The following is a 23,204-nucleotide window of genomic DNA, read 5'->3' on the forward strand; positions in this document are numbered from 1 at the left end:
ATGAAAACTAGTACAAAAACCTAGCCCATTGTGTATTACAACTTTTTATTGGTCATAAGAACCCCTCTTTGGGAGATACCAAAGTCAAGAAAAATCTGGTAGGGTTGAGTAGGACCCGAGCCATTTGTAAGCCTCTCTTTCTGAAGTAGGAACCAATTCTGACGTGGACATCATAAGTTGGTGGGAGAAATTGCCATAGTATCATATTGACTAATAAAAAGGATGTTTCTATCTTCCAACAGCTTAAGCTTTTGAGCTGTAGATCCGTGACACTTCCTAGACCGAACCTGAGTTTGGATCCTCTACAATGCTTGTTTTGCACCATAGAGGACTGTATATATCTGGGTAGCCACCACATCACCTATTTTAGAGAGGGAAAAGTGTCTTGTTCGTTTTTCTTTGCTACCTAGCATTATTCATAGTCGCTCCAGTGCTCTTGTTGGAGGTTAGCCAACAAACCAAATTTTAGGAAAAGCTGTCAGTTCAGCATTCGCATCGATATGGTCGAAAATATGCATCTCATTTTAAAATGTACTGTGATGCTAATGTTACGATTTTCAAACCAAGACAAAACAAAATATTGCCGACTCACAGCTAAAGAATTAAAAGGAAAGAAACTTTAACATGTATTTCCTCCGGAACCGCCCTTGCTTTATATCTGCTCCAAACAAAGCACCAATCAAGCTTTTACGTGTACCACAAATGAACCTGCTGATCAGTTAAGAAACCAGCAATTCCTTAGCACGTTGCATTTGAACAGTGTATCTGCGATATCGACATTCTTAAAATTCGAAAACTGATGATATGATGTGGTACACAAAAACCCATAAAACATGTAAGAAAATATCAAAAATATAAATAAATGTACATCATTCTATCAACTTAAGCTTTTGGGACAAACGGTGATTTTAACAGGATATCAGAGCAGAGATCCTGAGTTTAAACCCTATCTGGTCCACATGTGAGAAGAAGTGTAAAAAAAATATAAAATAAACAAATAAATCTACTTCATCCTATCAGCTTAAGTTTTTGAAACAAGTGGTGATTTTAACAAAGCAGATCAGCTGATCCATCAAAATTACAAAAATGCCAGTCTGTCCATTTGGAGCCTGACATCTACCTAGCTCTCGAGAGAGAGGCCGACACTAGTCAGTGTTGATGCGCGTTCAGCACTTCTTCGTGGAAAGACCCAGATTGTGATACAGTCGAGCGAGCTGTCACATAACCATGCACAAATCTAAATATATATGTATGTATCTGAGGTTATCAATCTGCTTGTTGAAATTACTCTGTGATTAGTTTTCAAGTTATCGATTTGCTTCTTGAATAGCTCCAACAAGAAATCCTTGCAGATAAACTTGATAGCCTCCAAATGATCATTGAACCTTGGGCAATCCATTGTGTATCTGACCATAAACAAGAGAACATGACAGGATGTGAGCCTAAATATCAACTACAGGATGCATCCTCTCTCCAGGAATAGCAGACATATGATATGAAGCCAAGTGTATATTTAAAATGAAGAAATTTAAAACATGACCAAGCCAAAGGGCATGCACAGATGCATGGTCATTCAATGTTCGAGAACCTACATTATCTTGATTGTGAGAAAATGTGGGAGTGGATTTGGGTATAATACTACGAAAATTGAGCTCCCAGAAAAGTTTAGTTAAGGAAGCAGCTAGAAAGCAAGGTGATATTCTGAAGAGTGAGAAAAGAGATAGAAGGAGAGAGTGAGAGTTATCATTCTTAGTAAGGAGCGTGAGAAAGCCTTTTTGTGTGGCTCAATATTTTAATTAAATATTTTTTCTCTCTCCAAATTAGTTTTCTTCCAGTATCTTTTTTCTATTTTTTGTTTGGTGTTTGTTCTAGATCTTGAGCTGGCACGGTCGATCTACTCCACGTAGCATACCGTTCTACATGGTATCAGAGCGAGGTTGGAGAGTAGTTGAGCAATTTGCAACTTCGATAAAATTTATTCGGAGTGCAGTTTTTCAGAGTGGCAACTTGATTGTTGGTGGTTCGTGTGTTCGTAGCTTAGTGTGGTTGAAGAGCTTCTAGTAATTCACTGTGCAGTGGTACAACTGTGTGAACTCTTGTTTTAGTGATTCGAGATGTAAATCACCATGTGTTGAGTGATTGTTGCTCCCTTATTTGATTTTGATGAGCCCAAAACACTAGAATATATTTCATATTATACTAATGAATTCAAGTGAGTGTTTCAAGGAATATACTGCAATATACATTAGAATGACTTAGAAAGTGGTTCAGGATTAGAAAGATCAATTATTATAATGTTTGGAACCATTTTTATCTTGTCCTGAACTCGAGTCGACTCCAAGGTTTCGTGAGTCGACTCTGGCACAAAAGATTGTATCTGGCACGACCTCGAGTCGACACCCAGGCTGGGCGAGTTGACTCCGGATAGATTGACTGAAAGCAGAATTTTCGAGTTCAGAGTGCGAGTCGACTCCACCTGAGATTGAATCGACCCTAGAGAAAAGATAGAAGATCTATTTTTCAACCTAACTGATACCGAGTTGACTCCGACCGTTACCGAGTCAACTCCAACAAAAAAATAGAAGATCTATTTTTCAACCTAACTGATACCGGGTCGACTCCTATAAAAAGACAGAAGATCTGTTTTTCTACGTAACTGATATCGAGTCGACACATAAAGATCGCGAGCTGCCGCCAACTTTTGGCGAGCCGACTCCAGATGACACGACTCTGATGAGAAAAGGCAGAAAGACTAGTTTCTGGCACACTAAGATCGAGTCGACACTTAAAGATCGCGAGCCACCTCCAACTTTTGGCGAGCCGACACTAGATGACGCGAGTTGACTCCAACAAGAAAAGGCAAAACGATTAGTTTCTGGCACTCTGAGATCGAGCCGACACCTGAAAGACGTGAGTCGTCTCCGGAATGTCACGAGCCGACTCTTGGAGGATAGCCAAGTAGGTACTTTTAAAAGATAAAGTGGGAGAGTCGTCACCCGAAGTGAGAGTCGACTCCAGCTACAGTCGAGCCATCTTCAAGTCGCGCGAGTCGACTCCAATCTCAACGGTCATATTGTCAGGTTGCACAGTTGAGTCAGAACGACTCTTTCACCTTTTGTAACAGTTAGTTTTCAAAAAGAAGGCCTCTGAAAAGTGTTTAAAAGGAGAAAGAAGATAAGAACAAAGTATCTATTGAAGAGCATTCAAGTTTATATCCACAAAAAAGGATTGGAGCCTTTCTCAAAGCAAAAAGAGGAGTAATTGCCCCAACATCAAATTCAGGAGTACTCCCCTCATTCAAGGCTCGGTTAACTGATCCTCAACCACCAGCATATTCAAGAGAGGATCTAGAAGAGAAGAAGCGATATCCTACTTCAATATAAAATCTGTTTGAAAGCTTTTTCTCTTTAATATTATTTTTATTGTGCTGTAACTATATAATTTTTTATGTTTTATTAGTATCCTTGATTCAATCAGGGGATTAAATTAAGGAGAACAAGGTTGGTTGGTGAACCAGTGTAAAACCAGCAAGATAGGTTGTGGATGGTGAACCAAGAAAAACTAACTGGGTTAGATTGCAATCCCGGATAAAACAATTAGTTTGGTTGTAGTCGGTGATCCTGTGAAAACCGACCGAGTTCGTTGTGATCTCGTGAAAACAACAAGTTAAGTTGTGAGCTTGTAAAACAACTGACTGTAATCAGGAAGATTAAAGTGGAATTCCCAAAAGGATTTAGGGAGTGAACGTAGGAGCAGTGTTGGCTCCGAACTACTATAAAACTTATTATGTTTGTGTTGTGGTTCCTTGAGTATCACATTTCCATTGCTTTCTTTATAGTTAAGATTTATTTCTTAGATTAAAATCAAGAAAGCTTTCATAATCTTATTTGATATTCAGAAAAGAAACTAAAGTTATTATTCATAACCCAATTCATCCCCCCCCCGGGTTGTCTATTGGGCAACACCATGGTTGATGCTACCATCGTCTTTCTTAATCGATTCAATATACCTGACCTCACCAACATCAATATGACTTTTGCTACTACCACTTCTCTCTATACGTTGAACAACACCTGTTATCTAATTTGAAAGGCTATTGTCAAGTCTTATTTGATAATAAAAGATTTATGGGATATTTTGGATGAGTCAAAGATGATGCCAACAGCAGATACTCTCAATGGTGAGATTATGAGAAGCAAGTGGAATCTAAAATCTAAGAAGATAATGTTGATTATCCAAATTTTAGTTGATAAAGAAAATTATCTCTATATCCAAGATATACAAGAGCCAAAGAAAGCGTGGGATATTTTTGTGGTTGTCCACTCAAGTTCTAACAAGGTGAGACATCTAAAAGTTGCTTGAAGAGCGAATTTTATATTCCATGCTTCCCTAAAAATTCGAAAGAAGATCAGAACATGTTTAAAGATAAAAATTTGAATAGGGGGAACTTGATCAATTAAATACTGGTTCAGGTTTTGAAGACTCAAAGCATAGCAAAATGATTAGCCTGAGGGTCAATCAGATCCAGAAGAAAATCTGGAAGAGGAGGAGCTTGATCACTTGGATGCTATATTAAGTTCAAAAAAGATCATGATTGAAGTTGCTCGGGAAGAGTCAAAGGATGCAACAATTAATCCGTCTATAGAGATCCTTACTAAGGAATCAAATAATGTAGAAGAGTTTTGTGTCCGGCTATCCAAAATTGAATATTTCTTATGAAGATTTAGTCAACAATGAGGTTGAAAAGCTGACTAATTTTGAAGTAGTTTCAGAGATCAAGTAGAAAGAAGATATGTTTGGTGGAGATGATTCATGTCAAGCCTTAGTACTCGATAAGGGTTTTAGTATACTAATTGATTTTGAAGCTACTTCAAAGTTCGAGGTATTAGAAGACTCTATGCACAAGAATTTGATTTTATATGTAAAAGCCAATTGCATGCAGATACTCAAAGCTACTCAAGTGGACGTATGTGAATATAGCCAAAGCTTTACTATTGATTTTACAGGTGTGCAGGTAATGACCAATGTTTTGGTAAGCAACGATTATAACTAGCAACTTGATACTCATTTGGAGAAGTTTGACGCCCAAATCTTGACATTGTGACTATAGAGTCAATGCTAAGGAAAAGTATTGCAGAACATCGTCGATTTTGATATATGCATCAAAAAGAACGAGCTAACAAAGGAGTTAGTATTCGAGCCCTTGAAGGAGTTCTACCATTCAATTATTGGTTTGACAAGTTGTCACATATTGTTAATGCGATAATAATGACAAAGGTTGTTGTAGCATTTCACAACATGGACAAGTTCAATATTATTGGACTAGACTTTGCAATGAGTGAGAGTGTTGAGATTCATTGCTAAATCCTAATCGTTGGTCATTAGTTTTAATAACTCTAGAATTCTATTTCTAGTTTTATTCTACTTAGTTATTCCTTCTAAAATAGTCATCTAATAATATTTTTTAGTTGGTGTTGGTTTTTGAATTTGAGTAAGAATCAAACATCCCACCCATTGATGCTCTTGTTGGAAATTGTATCCTAAATGTCAATCGTCAGCAAGTTGATGATTGAATTTTGTAAATGAATTGATAAATCAATAAAGTATTTTTTGGCATTATTCATCATTTTACATCTTCAAATGAACTCTTATATGATGAAGTCCTTAGAACTTATTAATGATAAAAGAAGATTTATCTTCGAGTCCTTAAACCAGTTCGCTACTAAATGATATGTTGTTACAAGGACAACAGCATTATCGAGATTATGTCATTGTGTGACATATACGTTGGTTGTCCTCTTAATCAAGGAGTGTGGAGACACTGGTATGCAACACAGGTGAAGTGTAGGAGTACATTTCACTGAACGTGACCAATTCCGGAACACTCTACTGTCGAGAGATGTTCCGAGTGGATATGGGTATAAGTATCCCTCAGACCTGAGATCACCACAGTAATTAGCAAGCAACTCACTGTACTTTGGTACCAGACTACCTGAATTTCTAATTCAGTGACGGAAGGTCATTGGGTGTAGTCAAGTACTTGCGTAGTCAGTTGTAAGTCAAGATGGAATTGACCCCTCCTGAAAATCGGAGATAATGTCTTGTGATTAATTTTTCAGTAAGGAGTTACGGGATATCTAAAGTTAATCACATAATGGATGTACTAATTATAGGGCTGACAGTGAGCTCTAAGTCATCCTGGCATTAGCAGTCAAAGGGATGAATTATACAGTAATCATAGTACAGGATTTCAGAATATTTGCTTCGCATATAATCGGCCTATCCGGACGTCGGATATCATTCCTAGATGGTTACATCGATTAGTGTAGAAAGTCGTCCTATACTACCGGCTTAGGTTCGAACCTATGAGGTCACACGCATAGAAGTTTCCTGATTGATCAAGAAGGCTGATGAATGATTAAGAATCATTCGGGGGTAATTTGGACAATTTGATTGACAAATTAACTTATAAAATAATTAAAGTAATTATTGAAGGATTAATTAGTAATTAAATTACTAATAAACTCAATTTGATTGAGTAATTGAGTTAAGGATGAGCCAAATTGAATTGGATTCAACTATGGGCTCAATCAGGATTTTAACCTGATTGGATTAGATCAGAACAAAAAGAACTTAAGCTAATCAAATTAATTTTGAATTAATTTGTTCTTAATTGGGGATTGATCTAATTGGATTAGGTACAACACAAAGTAATTAATTCAATTTGATTGACTTTGGATGAGCCAAAATTGAATTGGATTCAATTTGAGCTCAATCAGGGTTTGACCTGATTAGATCGGGTTCAACCAAATTGCTTTATTTTAATTCATGTTTGACCTAATTCGATTAGGTGCAACCCAAGGATATTAGGCTCAGATGATGTGGCAATTAGTGGCGACATGAAATTGGATTTCATGAATTTTGAATAAATTCAAAATTGTGCATAGCGCATGAAACCCTAGCATGACACATAGCGACATTGTTTGATGTTTGAATTTGAATTCAAACATTAAGCAATATATTAAATGATTTCATACATCAAATAACTTTCCAAGGTGGCGTGTGAACCTCTGAATAATTTAAACTCAAATTTCAAATGAAATATGTGCGACAAGAAGAGGAGAAATTCTGCCGCATGGATTTCTAATTCCTCCCCCCTTGCGCATGTGTTTAAAGTTTGAATTTAAATCAGATTTGGTTGAGATCTGATTTGGGTTGTTCCTATTCCATTGCATGCACCAACTAAAGGAGGATTTCATAAGCTAATTTTCGAATTTTGAATGAAATTCGAATGCTATTAAAGGGGGTCAAAGATGGGCGCCGGCAACACCATTCCTTTGCAGCCTTCTTCCTCACACGCCTCCTCCTCCTCTTCTTCTCCATTTTAGCTAGGATTTTCAGGGTGAATATATACAAGATTCAAGATCAGATCTGAGTCCTCTACCTTTCCTACAAACTTCATCTCCATCTGCTTCAAGATGATTGATCAAGAGTTGATTGAATCCCAGTGAGCAGATTTCAGTCTTCAAGTGTTCTGCAGCTGCTAGCACTGTTGCAGAAGAAGATCCTTCAGGGCTTCGCATGTACTTCTCGTAGAGGCTATTCGTGCGCGTGGCTGTGAAGTCAAAGATTAGATCCACAACTTTCACCCATCATAAAAGGTATTAATCTAGTATTAATCATTTATTATGGTGTCAAGGTCTAGGTCCGATTCTCCGAGGTTTTACCCTCTTTTGGGGCTCCTCACGGAGATATCTCTAGAATCCATTCGATGGATATTCGGAGATTAATTAGAATAGAGTTCTCAAGTTTTAGATCTGATAGTTAATCATGAATAAAAGTTTTAGCATAATTGTTTAAACGATTCCGGCATAATCCTATGTATTCTTAAGGCGCTGATTTCTAGATTTGATCTTGTAAGCATGCTTGAATTAAATTGTTTGATTCATTTTTCCGTTGCGTTTTTGAAACTTAAAAAGAATTATGTGTGGCTTGATCTTCCTTGTGAAGGGGTACGTAGGCAACCCGATCAGGTTTAGCCATGGTTTTAAAAAAAAATTCAGCATGCTAAACACCGAAGAACCTAGGATCCACTTTCAATGGTATGAGAGCCAAGTTCGTGTTTAAACTTTTATATTTTAATTCTTGTAATTAAATCTGAAATTATTAACATGTTTAGATTAGATCTAAAGTAATTTTTATGATTGATTTAATTGATGATTATGCATGATTAAGTAGATCTGAAATTTTAAATGCATATGATGCATGTTTGTGTTAGAATTAGTAACATGAATAAATTTGAAATCATAATATTGTTTAAATTAGATCTAAATAAAATTTATGATTCATATAATCTCTAATTTTAATGAACAAATCAGATCTGAAAATAAAAGTGAAAAAACAAATATAAAAGATGTATGTTGTTTGTATTAATTTATGTTGTTATGTATATGTGATGCATGAACATAAATCATAATGATTTAAACATGAATTAAATCTGATTACATGTGATTAATTAGAAAAACTCAGATATGAAAATGTGTTTTAAGAACTGAAAGATTGTAATTAATATGTAATTAAAAAGAAATATGCAATGATCAAAACTTTCATAAGTCTAAACTTAATTGAGAATTAAGTGTTATGAAATAGACTTGTAACTCAATTAATTAAAATTGCATAATTCTTTGGGCATATGGGTTAGCTTGAATCAAGTTCCTAGGATTGGGTTAGACCTAAGGTTAGAATCATACATGGATCAATAGAATTAATTGATCAAATCTAATTAAGTAGTAACTAGATTAGGTCAAGGAAACTCTAAGTCAAATACAATAGTTGTAGATTGATCAATTCTATATCTTTGATTAGACCAAGATGGAACTTGATTTAAGCTCAGAGGTAGAGCCCGAGTCATTTGAGTAATCAAATCGAAATTGATTAACCAGTCGGTGTCTAAGGTAAGTTTAGCAGCTTGACCGGTTCTTTTTAATTGGGAGCTACTCGCACTGATTCGTCTTTGTCGAGTTAATGTCATATCCCTTCCACCGATCTCACTTACCTGGCCGACATGGTCAATCACATTTTGATTGCATCACTTAATGATTCGAATTAGCCCATGCCTATAAGAAAAATCAGTTTGACTGATTTAGGTGCCTCCTTAACCGGTTTGAGTCTGATCTGATTTGGTAAAGTCAGTGGGAGAAATTAGACTAACCGGATCTTCTCATCTATCTCTATTATGAAATTCTCTAAAAATTATTAGGTCTTTAAAATGAAATGGTTATGGGGATAACTAAGTCATAGCCTCCCATTAAGTTGGGTGATAATGGGTCCAATGTTTTGATAATTATTGGAGGCGCTACACACCTGGTACTTATCAAGCATGAAAATTGTCATTCAATATATAATGAGTTAAGTGTATCTTCAATAGATGGTCAGGTGAGTCGAGCCATACTCGGGCTTGGTTGTCTATTAGTTGATTAGACTGAACCCTATCATTTAATGGTTGGACCTAACTAGGGTATTCGGTGGAGGCGCCACACGCCTGCCGAAAAACCTAGGACAAAATCATCACTAGAAGTTGCTTGGTGAAACAATTGGTTAAGAACCTACCAATAGGTGCATATGGGTTGGCCGAACCACACTCGGGCCTATATACGATCTATTGGGTTTTAGTGCCCACTAAAGAATTAAGAGTAATTTTTCGAATTGGAGGTAGAGGCTACTAATTTGTATAAAATAGTGGGAGTACCTTTAGACTAAAGTCCAAGTCTATTGAGTTTAGTCAATTCATATACTAATAGCCAAATTTTCTTTTTATGCAGAAATGGCCACTAATTTGTCACTTCACTCATTGTTGGACAATGACAAGTTGACTGGTCCAAATTTCAATAATTGGCATAGAAAACTGAAAATCGTGCTAGAGCATGAGAGGATCCTTTATGTGATAACGGATCCAGCACCTGAACAGCCCGCTGCTAATGCATCAAGATCGGCCAGAGACACTTATCAGAAGTGGCTCGGTGACTAAATCACTGTTCGATGCATCATGTTGGCAGCAATGAGTAATGAGTTTAGTAGGCGTTTTGAGAATACGCAGCCGAAAGATATCATTCAAGTGTTGAATGAATCATTCGGCGTTCCTGACGACGTTGAGAGGCACAAAACTAGTTGTGCCATCTTCAGCGCCCAAATGAAAGATGGAACCTCGGTAATTGATCATGTACTGTACATGACTGAGTGGATCGAGCGTCTAGGCTCTCTTGGCTTTTCCCTTCATGATCAATTGGGAAAGGATGCCATACTAAACTCATTGCCTGGATCATACCATCCTTTTCTCACTCATTTTCGTATGACGAAACCTGTAGTGAATTATTACCAATTATTGGGGTTACTACAGATGTTTGAGAATGATCACCAACTTTTTAAGAAGACGGTGAACTTAGTGAGAGGTTCATCCAAGGGTCGTCCCTTTAAGAAAGGAAAAAAATAAAATAAAATAAAATAAAAAAGAAACAGGTGCACTACGCTCAGCCTAGTCAGAAAAAAAATAAAAAGGCTGATCAGAGTAAGACGGAGTGCTTCTTCTGCAAGAAGCAAGGACATTGGAAGAGGAACTGTCCTCTTTACATTGCATCCCTCGATCCGAACCGGCCTAAGAAAAATGGGCAATCAGTTGCCAATCAAGATACTTATATGATAACACCTTGCAATTTTTCTATTTGTGATAATTCGACCTGGGTATTGGATATCGGTAGTCCTTTTAATATTTGCAATTCGTTGCAGGGGCTACAAGTCAGTGAGAGATTTGAAGAAGGAGAAAGGTTCATGAATGTTGGAGATGGAAGACTAGTTCCAATTCTAGCTTTAGAAATTCTTAAACTTGAATTCAGCTCTCATGTAAATATCCTCAGTGATTGTCACTATTGTCCAAGTTTTTTATTGAATATCATTTCTGTAGGCCTTTTGGCCAAAAATGGTTATGGAATATCAATAAAAAAGGATTATTGCAATGTCATTTGGAATGATGTTATTGTAATGAATGGAATTCTGAGCAATAACATTTATATTTTGTCACAGCCTGTTAATGTAATGTATAAATCCAATAAGCGCCCTAGAATAGATAATGTCACGGATATCTACCTTTGGCATCATAGGCTAGGTTATATTAACAAGAACAGGATGAACATGTTAAGTAAAGAGGAAATCCTCGATGTTAATGATTGTGAATCATTGACAACCTAAGAATCATGCCTTCTTGGTAAAATGACCAAATCACCTTTTATCGGAAAAGGTAAACGAGCCAGTGATTTATTGATCCTTGTACATTCTAATGTATGTGGGCCAATTAGTACAAATGCTAGAGGTGGGTATTCATAATTTATTACATTTATAGACGACTTTTCTAGGTATGGTTATGTCTATTTAATGAGACATAAATCTGAATCATTTGAAATGTTCAAATTATATCGTAATGAAGTAAAAAAACAAACTGGAAAGAGTATCAGATCGAGGAGATGAATACCTCTTTAGTGAGTTTTTGACATATCTAGGAGAAAATGGAATTCTCTCCTAATGGACTCCTCCTATTACACCGCAATATAATGGTGTGTCAGAAAGGAGAAATCGAACTCTGTTAGACATGGTTCGATCCATGATGGGGTTTGCTAATCTGCTCATATCCTTTTGGAGATATGCACTTAAGTCAGTCTGTTATATACTTAATAAGGTTCCAAGTAAATCTGTGAATAAAACACCACATGAGATGTGGACGGGACGAAAACCGGTACTCTCTCACCTTAGGGTTTGGGGGTGTCCGACGTACATGAAACGTTTGAAGATAGACAAACTTGAACCCAAGTCTGATAAATGTTTCTTTGTTGGTTACCCTAAAGAAACTAAAGGATATTACTTCTACCTTGCTGAAGAACAAAAGTTGTTCGTAAGCAATAGAGCTGTATTCTTAGAGAAGGAAGTAATAGCTCTAATGTTGAGCTTAGAGAAGTTCAACATGTAGAAGACCCGACACCATCTACTAAACCAGTTGAGTCGGATTTGATTAGATCAGATCCAGAATCCATATTAGATGCACCATTAAGGCGATCGGATAGAGTACCACGTCAGCCGGACAGATACTACGGTTACTTGGTCTGGAATGGGGATCCTATCGAACTTGATGAAAATGATGAGGATCTGATCACATATATGATGCAATGCAGAGGTATGACTCTGATAAATAGCTTGGAGCCATGTAATCCGAAATGGAATCCATGAAGGTCAATGATGTATGGACATTAGTTGACCCACCTGAAGGGATTAAACCCACTGGGTGTAAGTGGATTTTCAAAAGAAAACGGGGCGCAGACGGAAAGATGGAGACCTATAAAGCTCGTCTGGTTGCCAAGGGATATCGCCAACGTTATGGTATTAACTATGACGAGACGTTTTTTTTTCGTGGCAATGCTCAAGTCCATTCGGATTATACTTGCAATAGCAGCACATTTAGACTATGAAATCTGGCAAATGGATGTAAAGACCGCATTTCTAAATGGAGATTTAGAAGAGGATGTGTATATGATACAACCTGAAGGTTTTACATCTACAGATGAGTCCAAGGTGTGCAAGCTTCAAAGGTCTATTATGGATTAGAGCAAGCTTCTCGGAGTTGGAACATACGCTATGATAAGGTAATCAAAATGTATGGCTTCATTAAGAATGAAGAGGAACCTTGCATTTATAAATAGGCAAATGATTCAATTATTATATTCCTTATTTTGTATGTGGATGATATTCTTTTAATCAGGAATGTCATTTCTGCATTACAAGGAATAAAGGTATGGCTATCATCTCAATTTGTCATGAAAGATTTGGGAGAAGCATCTTACATCCTAGGGATGAAGATCTATAGAGATAGATCTATAAGATTGCTCGGATTATCCCAATATACGTACATTGATACTGTGCTGAAGAGGTTCAGCATGATTAATTCCAAGAAAGGCTATCTTCCGATGGGCAATGAAATTAACCTCTCTAAGAGGAATTGTCCGACAACCCTCAAGAAAGAGAGAGTATATGCTTCGGCAGTAGGATCTATAATGTATGCCATGATATGTACTAGATCAGACGTGGCACACTCACTAGGAATAGTGAGCAAATACCAGTCTGATCCAGGTAGCAACCACTGGAAGGTTGTAAAAACCATCGTTAAGTATTTGAGAAATACTAAAGACCAGTGGCTTGTCTACGGTGATTCTGACTTAAAACTTGAGGGATATACCGATTCAAGTTTTCAGTTAGATCAAGATGAAGCAAGAGCGTGTTGGGATATATCTTTACTCTTAAGGGTGGGGCCATCTACTGGAAGAGTTCCAAGCATCATACAGTGGCAGATTCGACATGTGAAGCAGAATACATCGCAGCATCTGATGCCGCCAAGGAAGCTGTATGGTTGCGGAAGTTCATCACCGAGCTTGGAGTGACACCCTCCATTGATGGTCTGGTGCCTATATTTTGTGACAATACAGGAGCCATAGCTCAAGCAAGAAAACCCAAAGCACATCAGCGGACCAATCATATTCTACGTCGCTACCACCGGGTTCGAAAAATCGTCGAATGAGGTGATATTGATCTTTAGAAGATCGATATAAAAGAAAATCTGGCTGACCCATTTACTAAAATTCTCGACATTAAAGAGTTCAACGAACACAAGTCGAAGATGGGTATTAGATACTGTGCTGGTTGGCTTTAGGCTAAGTGGGAGTTGTTGGGAATTGTATCCTAAATGTCAATCGTCAGCATGTTGATGATTGAATTTTGTAAATAAATTGACAAATCAATAAAGTGTTTTTTAGCATTATTCATCATTTTACATCTTCAAATGAACTCTTATATGATGAAGTCCTTAGGACTTATTAATGATAAAGGAGGATTTATCTTCGAGTCCTTAAACCAGTTCGCGACCAAATGATATGTTGTTACAAAGACAACAACATTATCGAGATTATGTCATTGTGAGACATATACATTGGTTGTCCTCTTAATCAAGGAGTGTGGAGATACTAGTATGCCACACAGATGAAGTGTAGGAGGACATTTCACTGAACGTGACCAATTTCGGAATACTCTACTGTCGAGAGATGTTCCGAGTGGATATGGGTATAAGTATCCCTCAGACATGAGATCACTATAGTGATTAGCAAGCAACTCACTGTACTTTGGTACCGGACTACCTGAATTTCTAATTCAGTGATGGAAGGTCACTGGGTGCAGTCAAGTACTTGCGTAGTCAGTTATAAGTCAAGATGGAATTGATCCCTCCTGGAAACAGGAGATAATGTATTGTGATTAATTTAGCAAAACCTTGGCCAAGGTAATCCTAGTAAGAAGTCACGGAATATCTAAAGTTAATCACATAATGGATGTACTAATTATAGGGTTGACAGTGAGCTCTAAGTCATCCTGGCATTAGGAGTCAAAGGGATGAATTATACAGTAATTATAGTACAGGATTTCAGAATATTTGCTTCGCATATATTCGGCCTATCCGGACGTCGGATACCATTGCTAGATGCTTACATCGATTAGTGTAGAAAGTCGTCCTATACTACCGGCTTAGGTTCGAACCTATGAGGTCACACGCATAGAAGTTTCCATATTGATCAAGAAGGCTGATGAATGATTAAGAATCATTCGGGGGTAATTTGGTCAATTTGATTGGCAAATTAACTTATAAAATAATTAAAGTAATTATTGAAGGATTAATTAGTAATTAAATTACTAATAAACTCAATTTGATTGAGTAATTGAGCTAAGGATGAGCCAAATTGAATTGGATTCAACTTTGGGCTCAATCAGGATTTTGACTTGATTGGATTAGGTCAGAACAAAAAGGACTTAAATTGATCAAATTAATTTTAAATTAATTTGTGCTTAATTGGGGATTGACCTAATTGGATTAGGTCCAACACAAAGTAATTAATTCAATTTGATTGAGTTTGGATGAGCCAAAATTGAATTGGATTCAATTTGAGCTCAATCAGGGTTTGACCTGATTAGATCGGGTTCAACCAAATTGCTTTGTTTTAATTCACATTTGACCTAATTCGATTAGGTGCAACCCAAGAGGATTAGGCTCTGATGATGTGGCAATTAGTGGTGACATGAAATTGGATTTCATGAATTTTGAATAAATTCAAAATTGTGCATGGCGCATTAAACCCTAGCATGACACATAGCGATATTGTTTGATGTTTGAATTTGAATTCAAACATTAAGCAATATATTAAATGATTTTATACATCAAATAACTTTCCAAGGTGGCGTGTGAACCTCTGAATCATTTAAATTCAAATTTCAAATGAAATATGTGCGACAAGAAGAGGAGAAATTCTGCCGCATGGATTTCTAATTCCTCCCCCCTTGCGCATGTGTTTAAAGTTTGAATTTAAATCAGATTTGGTTGAGATCTGATTTGGATTGTTCCTATTCCATTGATGCGCCAACTAAAGGAGGATTTCAGGAGCTAATTTTCGAATTTTGAATGAAATTCGAATGCCATTAAAGGGGGTCAAAGATGGGCGCCGGCAACACAATTCCTTTGCAGCCTTCTTCCTCACACGCCTTCTCCTCCTCTTCTTCTCTATTTTAGCTAGGGTTTTCAGGGTGAATATCTCAAAGATTCAAGATTAGATTTGAGTCCTCTACTTTTTCTACAAACCTCATCTCCATCTGCTTCAAGACGATTGATCAAGAGTTGATTGAATCCCGGTGAGCAGATTTCAGCCTTCAAGTGTTCTGCAGTTGCTAGCACTGTTGCGGAAGAAGATCCTTCAAGGCTTCGCGTGTACTTCTCGTAGAGGCCATTCGTGTGCGTGGCTACGAAGTCAATGATCGGATCCACAACTTTCATCCATCATAAAAGGTATTAATCTAGCATTAATTATTTATTATGATGTCAAGGTTTAGGTCTGATTCCTCGATGTTTTACCCTCTTTTTGGGCTCCTCACAGAGATATCTCCAGAATCCATTCGATGGATATTCGGAGATTAATTGGAATAGAGTTCTTAAGTTTCAGATCTGATAGTTAATCATGCATAAAAGTTTTAGCATAATTGTTTAAACGATTCCGGCATAATCCTATGTGTTATTAAGGCGCTGATTTCTAGATTTGATCTTGTAAGCATGTATGAATTAAATTGTTTAATTCATTTTTCCGTTGTGTTTTTGAAACTTAAAAAGAACTACGTATGGATTGATCCCCTTTGTGAAGGGGTACATAGGCAATCCGATCAGTTTCAGCTATGGTTTAAAAAAAAAATAAATTCAGCATGCTAAATACTGAAGAACCTATGATCCACTTTCACTATTTAAGGGGGAACATTGTTATCTCCTTTAGTAGTATGAAAAAGAGAAAGAAGAAGAGAGTGAGCTTTTTATGGCTCAATTTTTTAATTAAATGTTTTTCTCTTTCCTAATTATTTTTTTTAGTATTTTTTTTTCCTTTTTTTGTTTGGTGTTTGTTCTAAATCTTGGGCCGGCACTTCTGCTCCAAGTAGCCCACTGTTCTACAATTCTAACATGATGCCACGACTAAAATTTTGCACTAAAACGTAATGAAGAGTAGATATACCCGCAAGAGATATATCATAAATAAGTGCAATTCATCTCCGCTCTGATATTAATTTTCACAAAAAGAACCCAATTCTTTATAAATTACCAAGAAACAAAATTGTTGGGGGAAAACCCAAGTCGTCCCGAAATGAAGGCGCCCGACCAGGGAGCGCCGACCAGAAGGCGCCCGACCAGAGAGCGCCGACCAAAATGCGCCAACCTCGCGACGCTCGAGTTGAAGGCGCCCAACTGGGCAACTGGCTCGGCTCCGCACCCGGCCAGGTGCCGAGCCCCGAAATGCCTTGTCCAAATATTCGACCCCGGCCTGATTCCTTGAGGGAACCTGACCCTAGATATCCAACTCCACCGTACTCTGCTACCGTCGTCAAGCCATTAAGGCACATGGCCTTCGCAGGCCTCCGGCACACCCGATCATTAATGCGCGTGGCCTCTACAGGCCTCCAGTGCACTCAACCATTAATGAACGCGGCTCAAGATGATCTCCGGGTCACTCGACCATCAAAGCGTATGGCTTTCCCTGATCACCGGTTCACTCAACAATTAATGCGCTTGTTATCTACGGACCCCAGGCCCTCCACAGCAGGCGGTTGAACCACTCCACCAGGTCCGATCAACCACGACAATTCGCTGACTCCGGTCTGATCCGGTCTCATCCCCCACGACGCCATTAATGAACATGATCGTGCTCAATTATCACAAAGAGGACAATCTGCCCTGTCACCTCCCAGGTAATATAATATCCCTCTAGGGAACCCTTGGAGAGGGGAAGGGGGACGACAACAACAGAAAATCAAAAGAAAGAAACATTCTCCTCTTTTTCTCCCACTTACTGCTCCCCTTCTGACTTAAGCGTCGGAGGGCCGGCGCCGGGAACTCCGGCCACCGGCTTCTTGCAGGTCCTCCGGAGGACGCCACCAGCCGATGTACCGCCACCCACCGTTCCAACAGCAGGAGCTCCTCCCCCCTCAGCCGACGGTCGCCCCCGGGTCCAATTTCCAGCAACAAAAATGAAAAGCGCCACAGCTTTAAAGGCTACACTCTAAAACTCAAGAAGATTACAAATACGCAGAAGAAATTATTAAAAGAAGTGAGATTTATCTTCGCAAGTTTTAACTTCCCACATGATTGGAAGAAAAGAAGTCGATTTTTATAGAAATTGCTCGATTTTTTGAAAAAAAAAATCTAGAGGAGAGGCAAGTGAGACGGAGGGGAGAGGACCAGAGAGAGGGAGAGAGAGAGAGAAAGTGTTTCGGAGAGCTGATGGCCGACCTGGAAGCCGATGGCCTTGATCCAACGGGCGCCGAGCTCAGGGCCGAGCTCAGGCTTGGAGAAGTAGAAGCGGTCGCAGTAAGCCAACATCTCCATGATCAAGCCGTCCACGCATCTCCAAGCCACCTCCCTTCCCATCTCCACCGCCGCTGATTCTTCTCCCTCTCCTGGCTACCGCTCCAGGTCCCTCGACCCTTCGTTAAACAAGCGGACGACGACGTCGGGGAGCATTCAAACTTGTCTAACATAAAAATGTTAGATGGTTGAGGTCCAGCTCGTCTTACGTTCAAACTCTTTATAATATACTCATAAAAAGGTTAGAAGGTTGGGTGCCACGACCTGTTTAGCATTCAAACTCTTTATAATATAGAAAGTAATAATCTTTTTCCAAGTAGATATCACCGCGAGATGGAAAAAATTACAAGCAACTGAGATCCAACTCAAAGAAAAGTAGTGCTTTCCAACGATTCCTAAATAATATGACTGTTAAGCCAATTTCAGAGAAGAGGTGGATAACACAGTCCGCTGCTTGCAGAAGAATCCAAAATTAATACACTTTTAAAAGAAAGGGTTTGCCTCCAGCAGATGTTAAAGTCATCAGCTTTTTTTCTTGAGAAAGATAAAGCAAGGGTAGATGCATCAACCTAAAAGCAAGTCCGCTTCAACAACAACAATAAAAAGAGATCAAAAGTAATTGAAACCTCTAAAATCACTTCAACTTTAAGCAATACATCACTGACATCTTCCTGTACTTAGGATTAGACTTCTCCGGTGGATCATTAATTAATTCACTGTTACTGGATCACCAAAATTATATACCATTTGAGAGTGAATCCTCTCTAAGTGGAAACTTGCCTATATAGCAGATCAGGTGCAGAATGCATTTTCCTGAATATCAGGAAGCCTGAAGTAAATACAAGAATCTGTTCCGATAAAGCAAGACTCCTCTCGTCAAAATGATGTGCCTCACTGCCAATTATCTTGCATATTTGCTAAAAGTCAAAGGTCATGCTTCCGGTATTTCAATATTTGGGAGTGTCCCCATGCACATTCACACACAAGTTCACCAAACAAATTTTGATTCAGCAATACTTAATGTACTCTCAAGAGAAGAAACATTATAAGCATTAGAAGTGTGCATATATACAAATATTGAGACATGCAGAGCTACACAACATGTGAAGCAAGGCAAGAGACATACCTGCTAGAGAGAGAGAGAGAGAGAGAGAGAGAGAGAGAGAGAGAGCCACCCGCACTATAATTACCTGGGCCCAAATATAGAAGGATGCATAACCCAAGACTCGAACACAAATCCTTTGATTGCTAAAGAGAGGGGTCACCAGTTTTAAGAAGAGGAAAGAACCTGTCCGCTAATCCCATCCTACCTCTGCGAGAGAGAAGCCTGAAAAATTGATTTTTCTGGCATAACTAAGGAAAAGTAACAAAGAAATAAGTAAAATAAAGGCAGATAAAGAAGAGGAAAGGGGGGGAAATCCTTTTCTTTTAATCTCATTCCACATATAAAAGTTGACCACCAGTGGCCTTCGCATCAAAATTTTAAGTCTTTTAATGGTTTAAAGATGGAAAAAATGTGGTATAGATCTAAATTTATTAAAACATAACAAAAATTATTGGTTTTTCAACTTTACTTATCTATAGTTATCTTTATCCTTTCTTTTTTTCCTCTTTGATTTTGGCTAGTTGAGATGGATCCAAGGCTTTGTCTTCAGGGCACTTCATACCCTTCTATTTGAAAATCTTCCGGATCAAAACCCTGAAGAAACCATATCTACAAAAGAAATCTAAGACATCAACCCTAAAATCAAATAAAGGGTTCTGTGAGAGATCCATTGGAAGATTGCTCTGCAACAACAATGAATTCACAGTCCTTTGAAAAGACACAATTCTACTGGATGGTTCATCTCCTATCAACTGCGATCATGCTCAACAGAGAAAGAGACATCTTAAAAGAGAACTTGATATTTCAAACAACAATTCTCCCTTTCATAACAAGGAAACCACGGTATCATAATAGAATGATTGTTAAGTATGACTGAATAGCAAACTGGAGGAAGGCTCTTCCATCGCAATCCCCTGACCCAATTTCCAAGCAATTTGTGTAAAATAAGTGGATAGATAATGAGAAGTAAATTAATGCAAGTAAGCCACAAATATGTTTTGAAAAGTAAAATTGAGAAGAAAAGGCAGGCACGACCTTTGCAGGAAGCTTGAAATATCCAGAAGCATTGAAAGAAAGACAATCTGATTTAATGCTTCAAATATGACAATCCATAGTCAAAAAAATTGACAGGCAGTGATTTGAGCAGTGATGATTTCCACAACCTAAAACAAAACATTCAGGTCCTCATAACAGCATGGTTTTCTTTCATTGTTCTCGGAGTCTAGTATTGATATGGATAAAATCAAATATATTCAAATAGTGTGCCCACCAAAAATATGTTTAATAGTAGCTCTCTCTATAGCAGCAATTGGTTTTACAACTGAGAAAAAGAATTGCTTTGCAATCTTCTTACTATTCCCCATGGTGGATAGCACGCCTTAAGTTTTTCTTCATCAATGCTACCTTCTATTTACATACACATGATATTGCAGGTTTCATGGATTTTCGATGCACTCTGCATAGATGACTGCATCACATGCTATTGGAGTGACTGTCCATTTCAGCTGCATGCAGTTTTTATACAATGTTATGCGGAACCTCAAGATTAACTTGACATAAAGTAATACAAAGGATTCAAGGTTCTCTCTCTCTCGTTTTAAATCATAATTATAATGTTTACAACACCAGACCAAGTCCCCAAACCCCCAACCTCGCTCCCCCACCCCCCAACCCCTGGGGTTTCCCTGGAAAAGAAAGCGAAAAAAGGAAAAAGAAAAACTATGGGCTTCTCACACCAACCAATAGTTCTTCCATTCATATAGATTGAGAATAGTCTTGCGCCTTCTAGTGTCAAGAGTACAAGATGGAGTCAGATAACTCAAAAATATCACTCAAAAAGTCAACTCTGCTGTTGTGATGTATACTCATTGCCCCCCTTTAAATTGACATCATGAAGCGTGCCATTTAATTAACCAAAGTCATTGGTGCAAGACACCTGGCGGACTGTTTTTGAGTATTTTTTCTGAGTTACTGTAACATTGCTCTTAATGAAGTGCTATAACATTAGTTCTCGATTGATCTAAGCGAGCCTGGTTGCAACAGATTTAAATACCTTTTTTGTTGCAACACAAGCTGATAAACAAGCACCAGATTAACACCTTCTTATTAAGAACAGATTAAAAATGAATTTTTTCAGAAATACAAATCAGCCTTAACAGGGGATATTCTCACAAACAATTGTCATGGTTGGATGGATAACAAGTACATAGAAAGAGCCAATCAACCCAAAGCAACAGGAAATATGATAGCACTAATAATGATTTACATTTAGTCAGAAAAGATTTGTATACAAAACTACAAACCATTTAACATCTTCATCAACCAATTTTCTAATGACCCGACTTAAAATCTTAAGAAGAAAATAATAGAGGTTCAATGTTTTCCCTATTACATGAATACAACAGCATCAGGAAATTACCTCGATCATCATCATCACCACCATCATCATCAAGAAAGGAAGAAGTTGTTTTGCATACAAGTCCTAAGATTCAGGGAACATTTCAAAACCATACCTGGCCCTCGACGACGACTCCATCGATCCAGCACAAGTGGCCCTTCGAGCCCTCTGATTCTCGTACTCAGGATCATCGGTCGGCAGCTCATAGCGGCACACAGGGCAGGTGTTCCGAATCCCAAGCCACGGCACAATGCAGCCCCCATGGTAGTGATGCGAGCAGGGCAGCCGCTTCGCCGTTTCTCCCAGAGAAATCTCATCTTTGCAAACCGCGCAAAAGGTGATATCGTTGGCCACATCTTCTTTGGTAACGACAACCGACGGAAGGTTCTCGACCACCGATTGGGCCGCCGGAGGGCTACCCTTGATCGAGCTGTTCTGTTCGGTGAATTGCCCGAACAAGATCTCATACTCCGAGGGGTCGACGACATCGTCGCGCTCATCCCCGAGATAAGACTCGGCATCCTCCAGTTCCATCAACGAGTTTCCACCGATGGTGTTGACGGCCAAAAGGACCTCCCAGTTAAGGTTCCTCGCCTCTTGTTCATCGATCTCGACGTCCAATAACTCCTCCTCTCTTTGAGTGGATCCCGATAACTCCTCGTCGTCGCCAACCATCATGCTAAGAACCTCCCTCTCGTCGAGGCGGCCATCGACCTCCTCCCACTCGAAATCCTCATCCAGGTCCCCCCTCCGGTCCTCCTCGATGCGGAGGCAGTCCCAACAAAGGGGGAACGGCAGATCGTCCGATCGGTAGCCGCCGGCAGCGGAATTCGAGCCTCCGGCGGCAATCTGCTCGTCCTCCGAGTCCGAATCGGATCCGGGTCCGACGATTCGCAGGCCCTCCCCGCCGCGGGAGGGAGCGTCGTGAGGGTGCTCGGACCTCCCGTGGCGGTCAACGAAGAAATCTGCGCCGCCCCGGATTTCTTGGTCGTCGTCGAACCCTAACCCCGGGCCCAGGCCAAGGTAATCCGAGCCCATGTCCTCGGCCCCATCAAGAACGCGGAAGTCGGCGGGGTCTAAGATTTCGGCGCGGCTGCGGGGCGAGGGGTAGGAGGATGGGGAAGAGAAGGCGGGGACTATGAGGCCGGGGGAATCGAAGGTAGGCGAAGGAGGGGAGAGTGGGAGATCGAAGGAAAAGAAGGGGCGGAGGTCGAGGGTTTCGGGGTTGTAGTCTTCTATGTCGACGTCTTCGTCTTCGTCGCCTTCGGCTTCTAACACTTCCTCGAAGGGGAGGAGGAAGAGCTCGGCGACCTTCGCCATGGAGGGCCGGAGAGAGGGGGATTTGCGATTCTGTTTCAGATTTTTGGCTTTTCTTGAAGGCTGAAGCACGGTGCGCGTGCGAATGCAAGTGCGTGACCATTTCGAATCCAAATTTTTTTTACATGAATATCTTTCTAAATATCAAATTTTGCATGAATACTTTTTCAAAATTAATATTTAATATATTTTTATAAAACTCTATTATTATACAAATATCTGTAATATTATTCTAACGGTGTTAAAAAAAATTATATTTATATTAATTAAAAATAAAATAAAATTTTAAAATTATACTATTGTTTCTGTCTTCTTCCACCTGCTATCGGAATTTCGATCTATTTACATATCTACCTATTAAGAATATTTTAGTCATTTTAATTTGAAACCGTTAATCTTTTAACATGGGTACA

General features: G+C 38.9%; 1 protein-coding gene across 5 annotated transcripts; it reads right to left on the reverse strand.

Moving 5' to 3' along the window:
* Nucleotides 1–689: 689 nt before the first annotated feature.
* Nucleotides 690–22,852, reverse strand: LOC103712744 (uncharacterized). 5 transcript variants are annotated; one of them, XR_015975624.2, is made up of 3 exons: nucleotides 21,590–22,851; nucleotides 19,162–19,298; nucleotides 690–708 (listed from the first exon to the last, which is right to left on the reverse strand). XR_015975624.2 is itself a non-coding variant. In XM_026806800.4 (2 exons), the coding sequence occupies exons 1-2, from the start codon at nucleotides 22,792–22,794 to the stop codon at nucleotides 20,164–20,166; spliced, it is 1,281 nt and encodes a 426-aa protein (XP_026662601.3). In that variant the 5' UTR covers nucleotides 22,795–22,852; the 3' UTR covers nucleotides 18,368–20,163. The 5 variants fall into 5 exon arrangements, 3 of the variants coding, with proteins under 3 accessions (XP_026662601.3, XP_026662602.4, XP_017699679.5); XR_015975623.2 differs by lacking the exon at nucleotides 690–708 and adding an exon at nucleotides 17,942–18,137; XM_026806800.4 differs by lacking the exon at nucleotides 690–708 and having other exon boundaries at nucleotides 18,368–20,239; nucleotides 21,590–22,852.
* Nucleotides 22,853–23,204: the final 352 nt, after the last annotated feature.

This window comes from Phoenix dactylifera, chromosome 2 (assembly GCF_051530095.1).
Source record: "Phoenix dactylifera cultivar Ajwa chromosome 2, Ajwa_hap1_PhDact_Kaust_v1.1, whole genome shotgun sequence".
Taxonomy (NCBI): domain Eukaryota; kingdom Viridiplantae; phylum Streptophyta; class Magnoliopsida; order Arecales; family Arecaceae; genus Phoenix; species Phoenix dactylifera.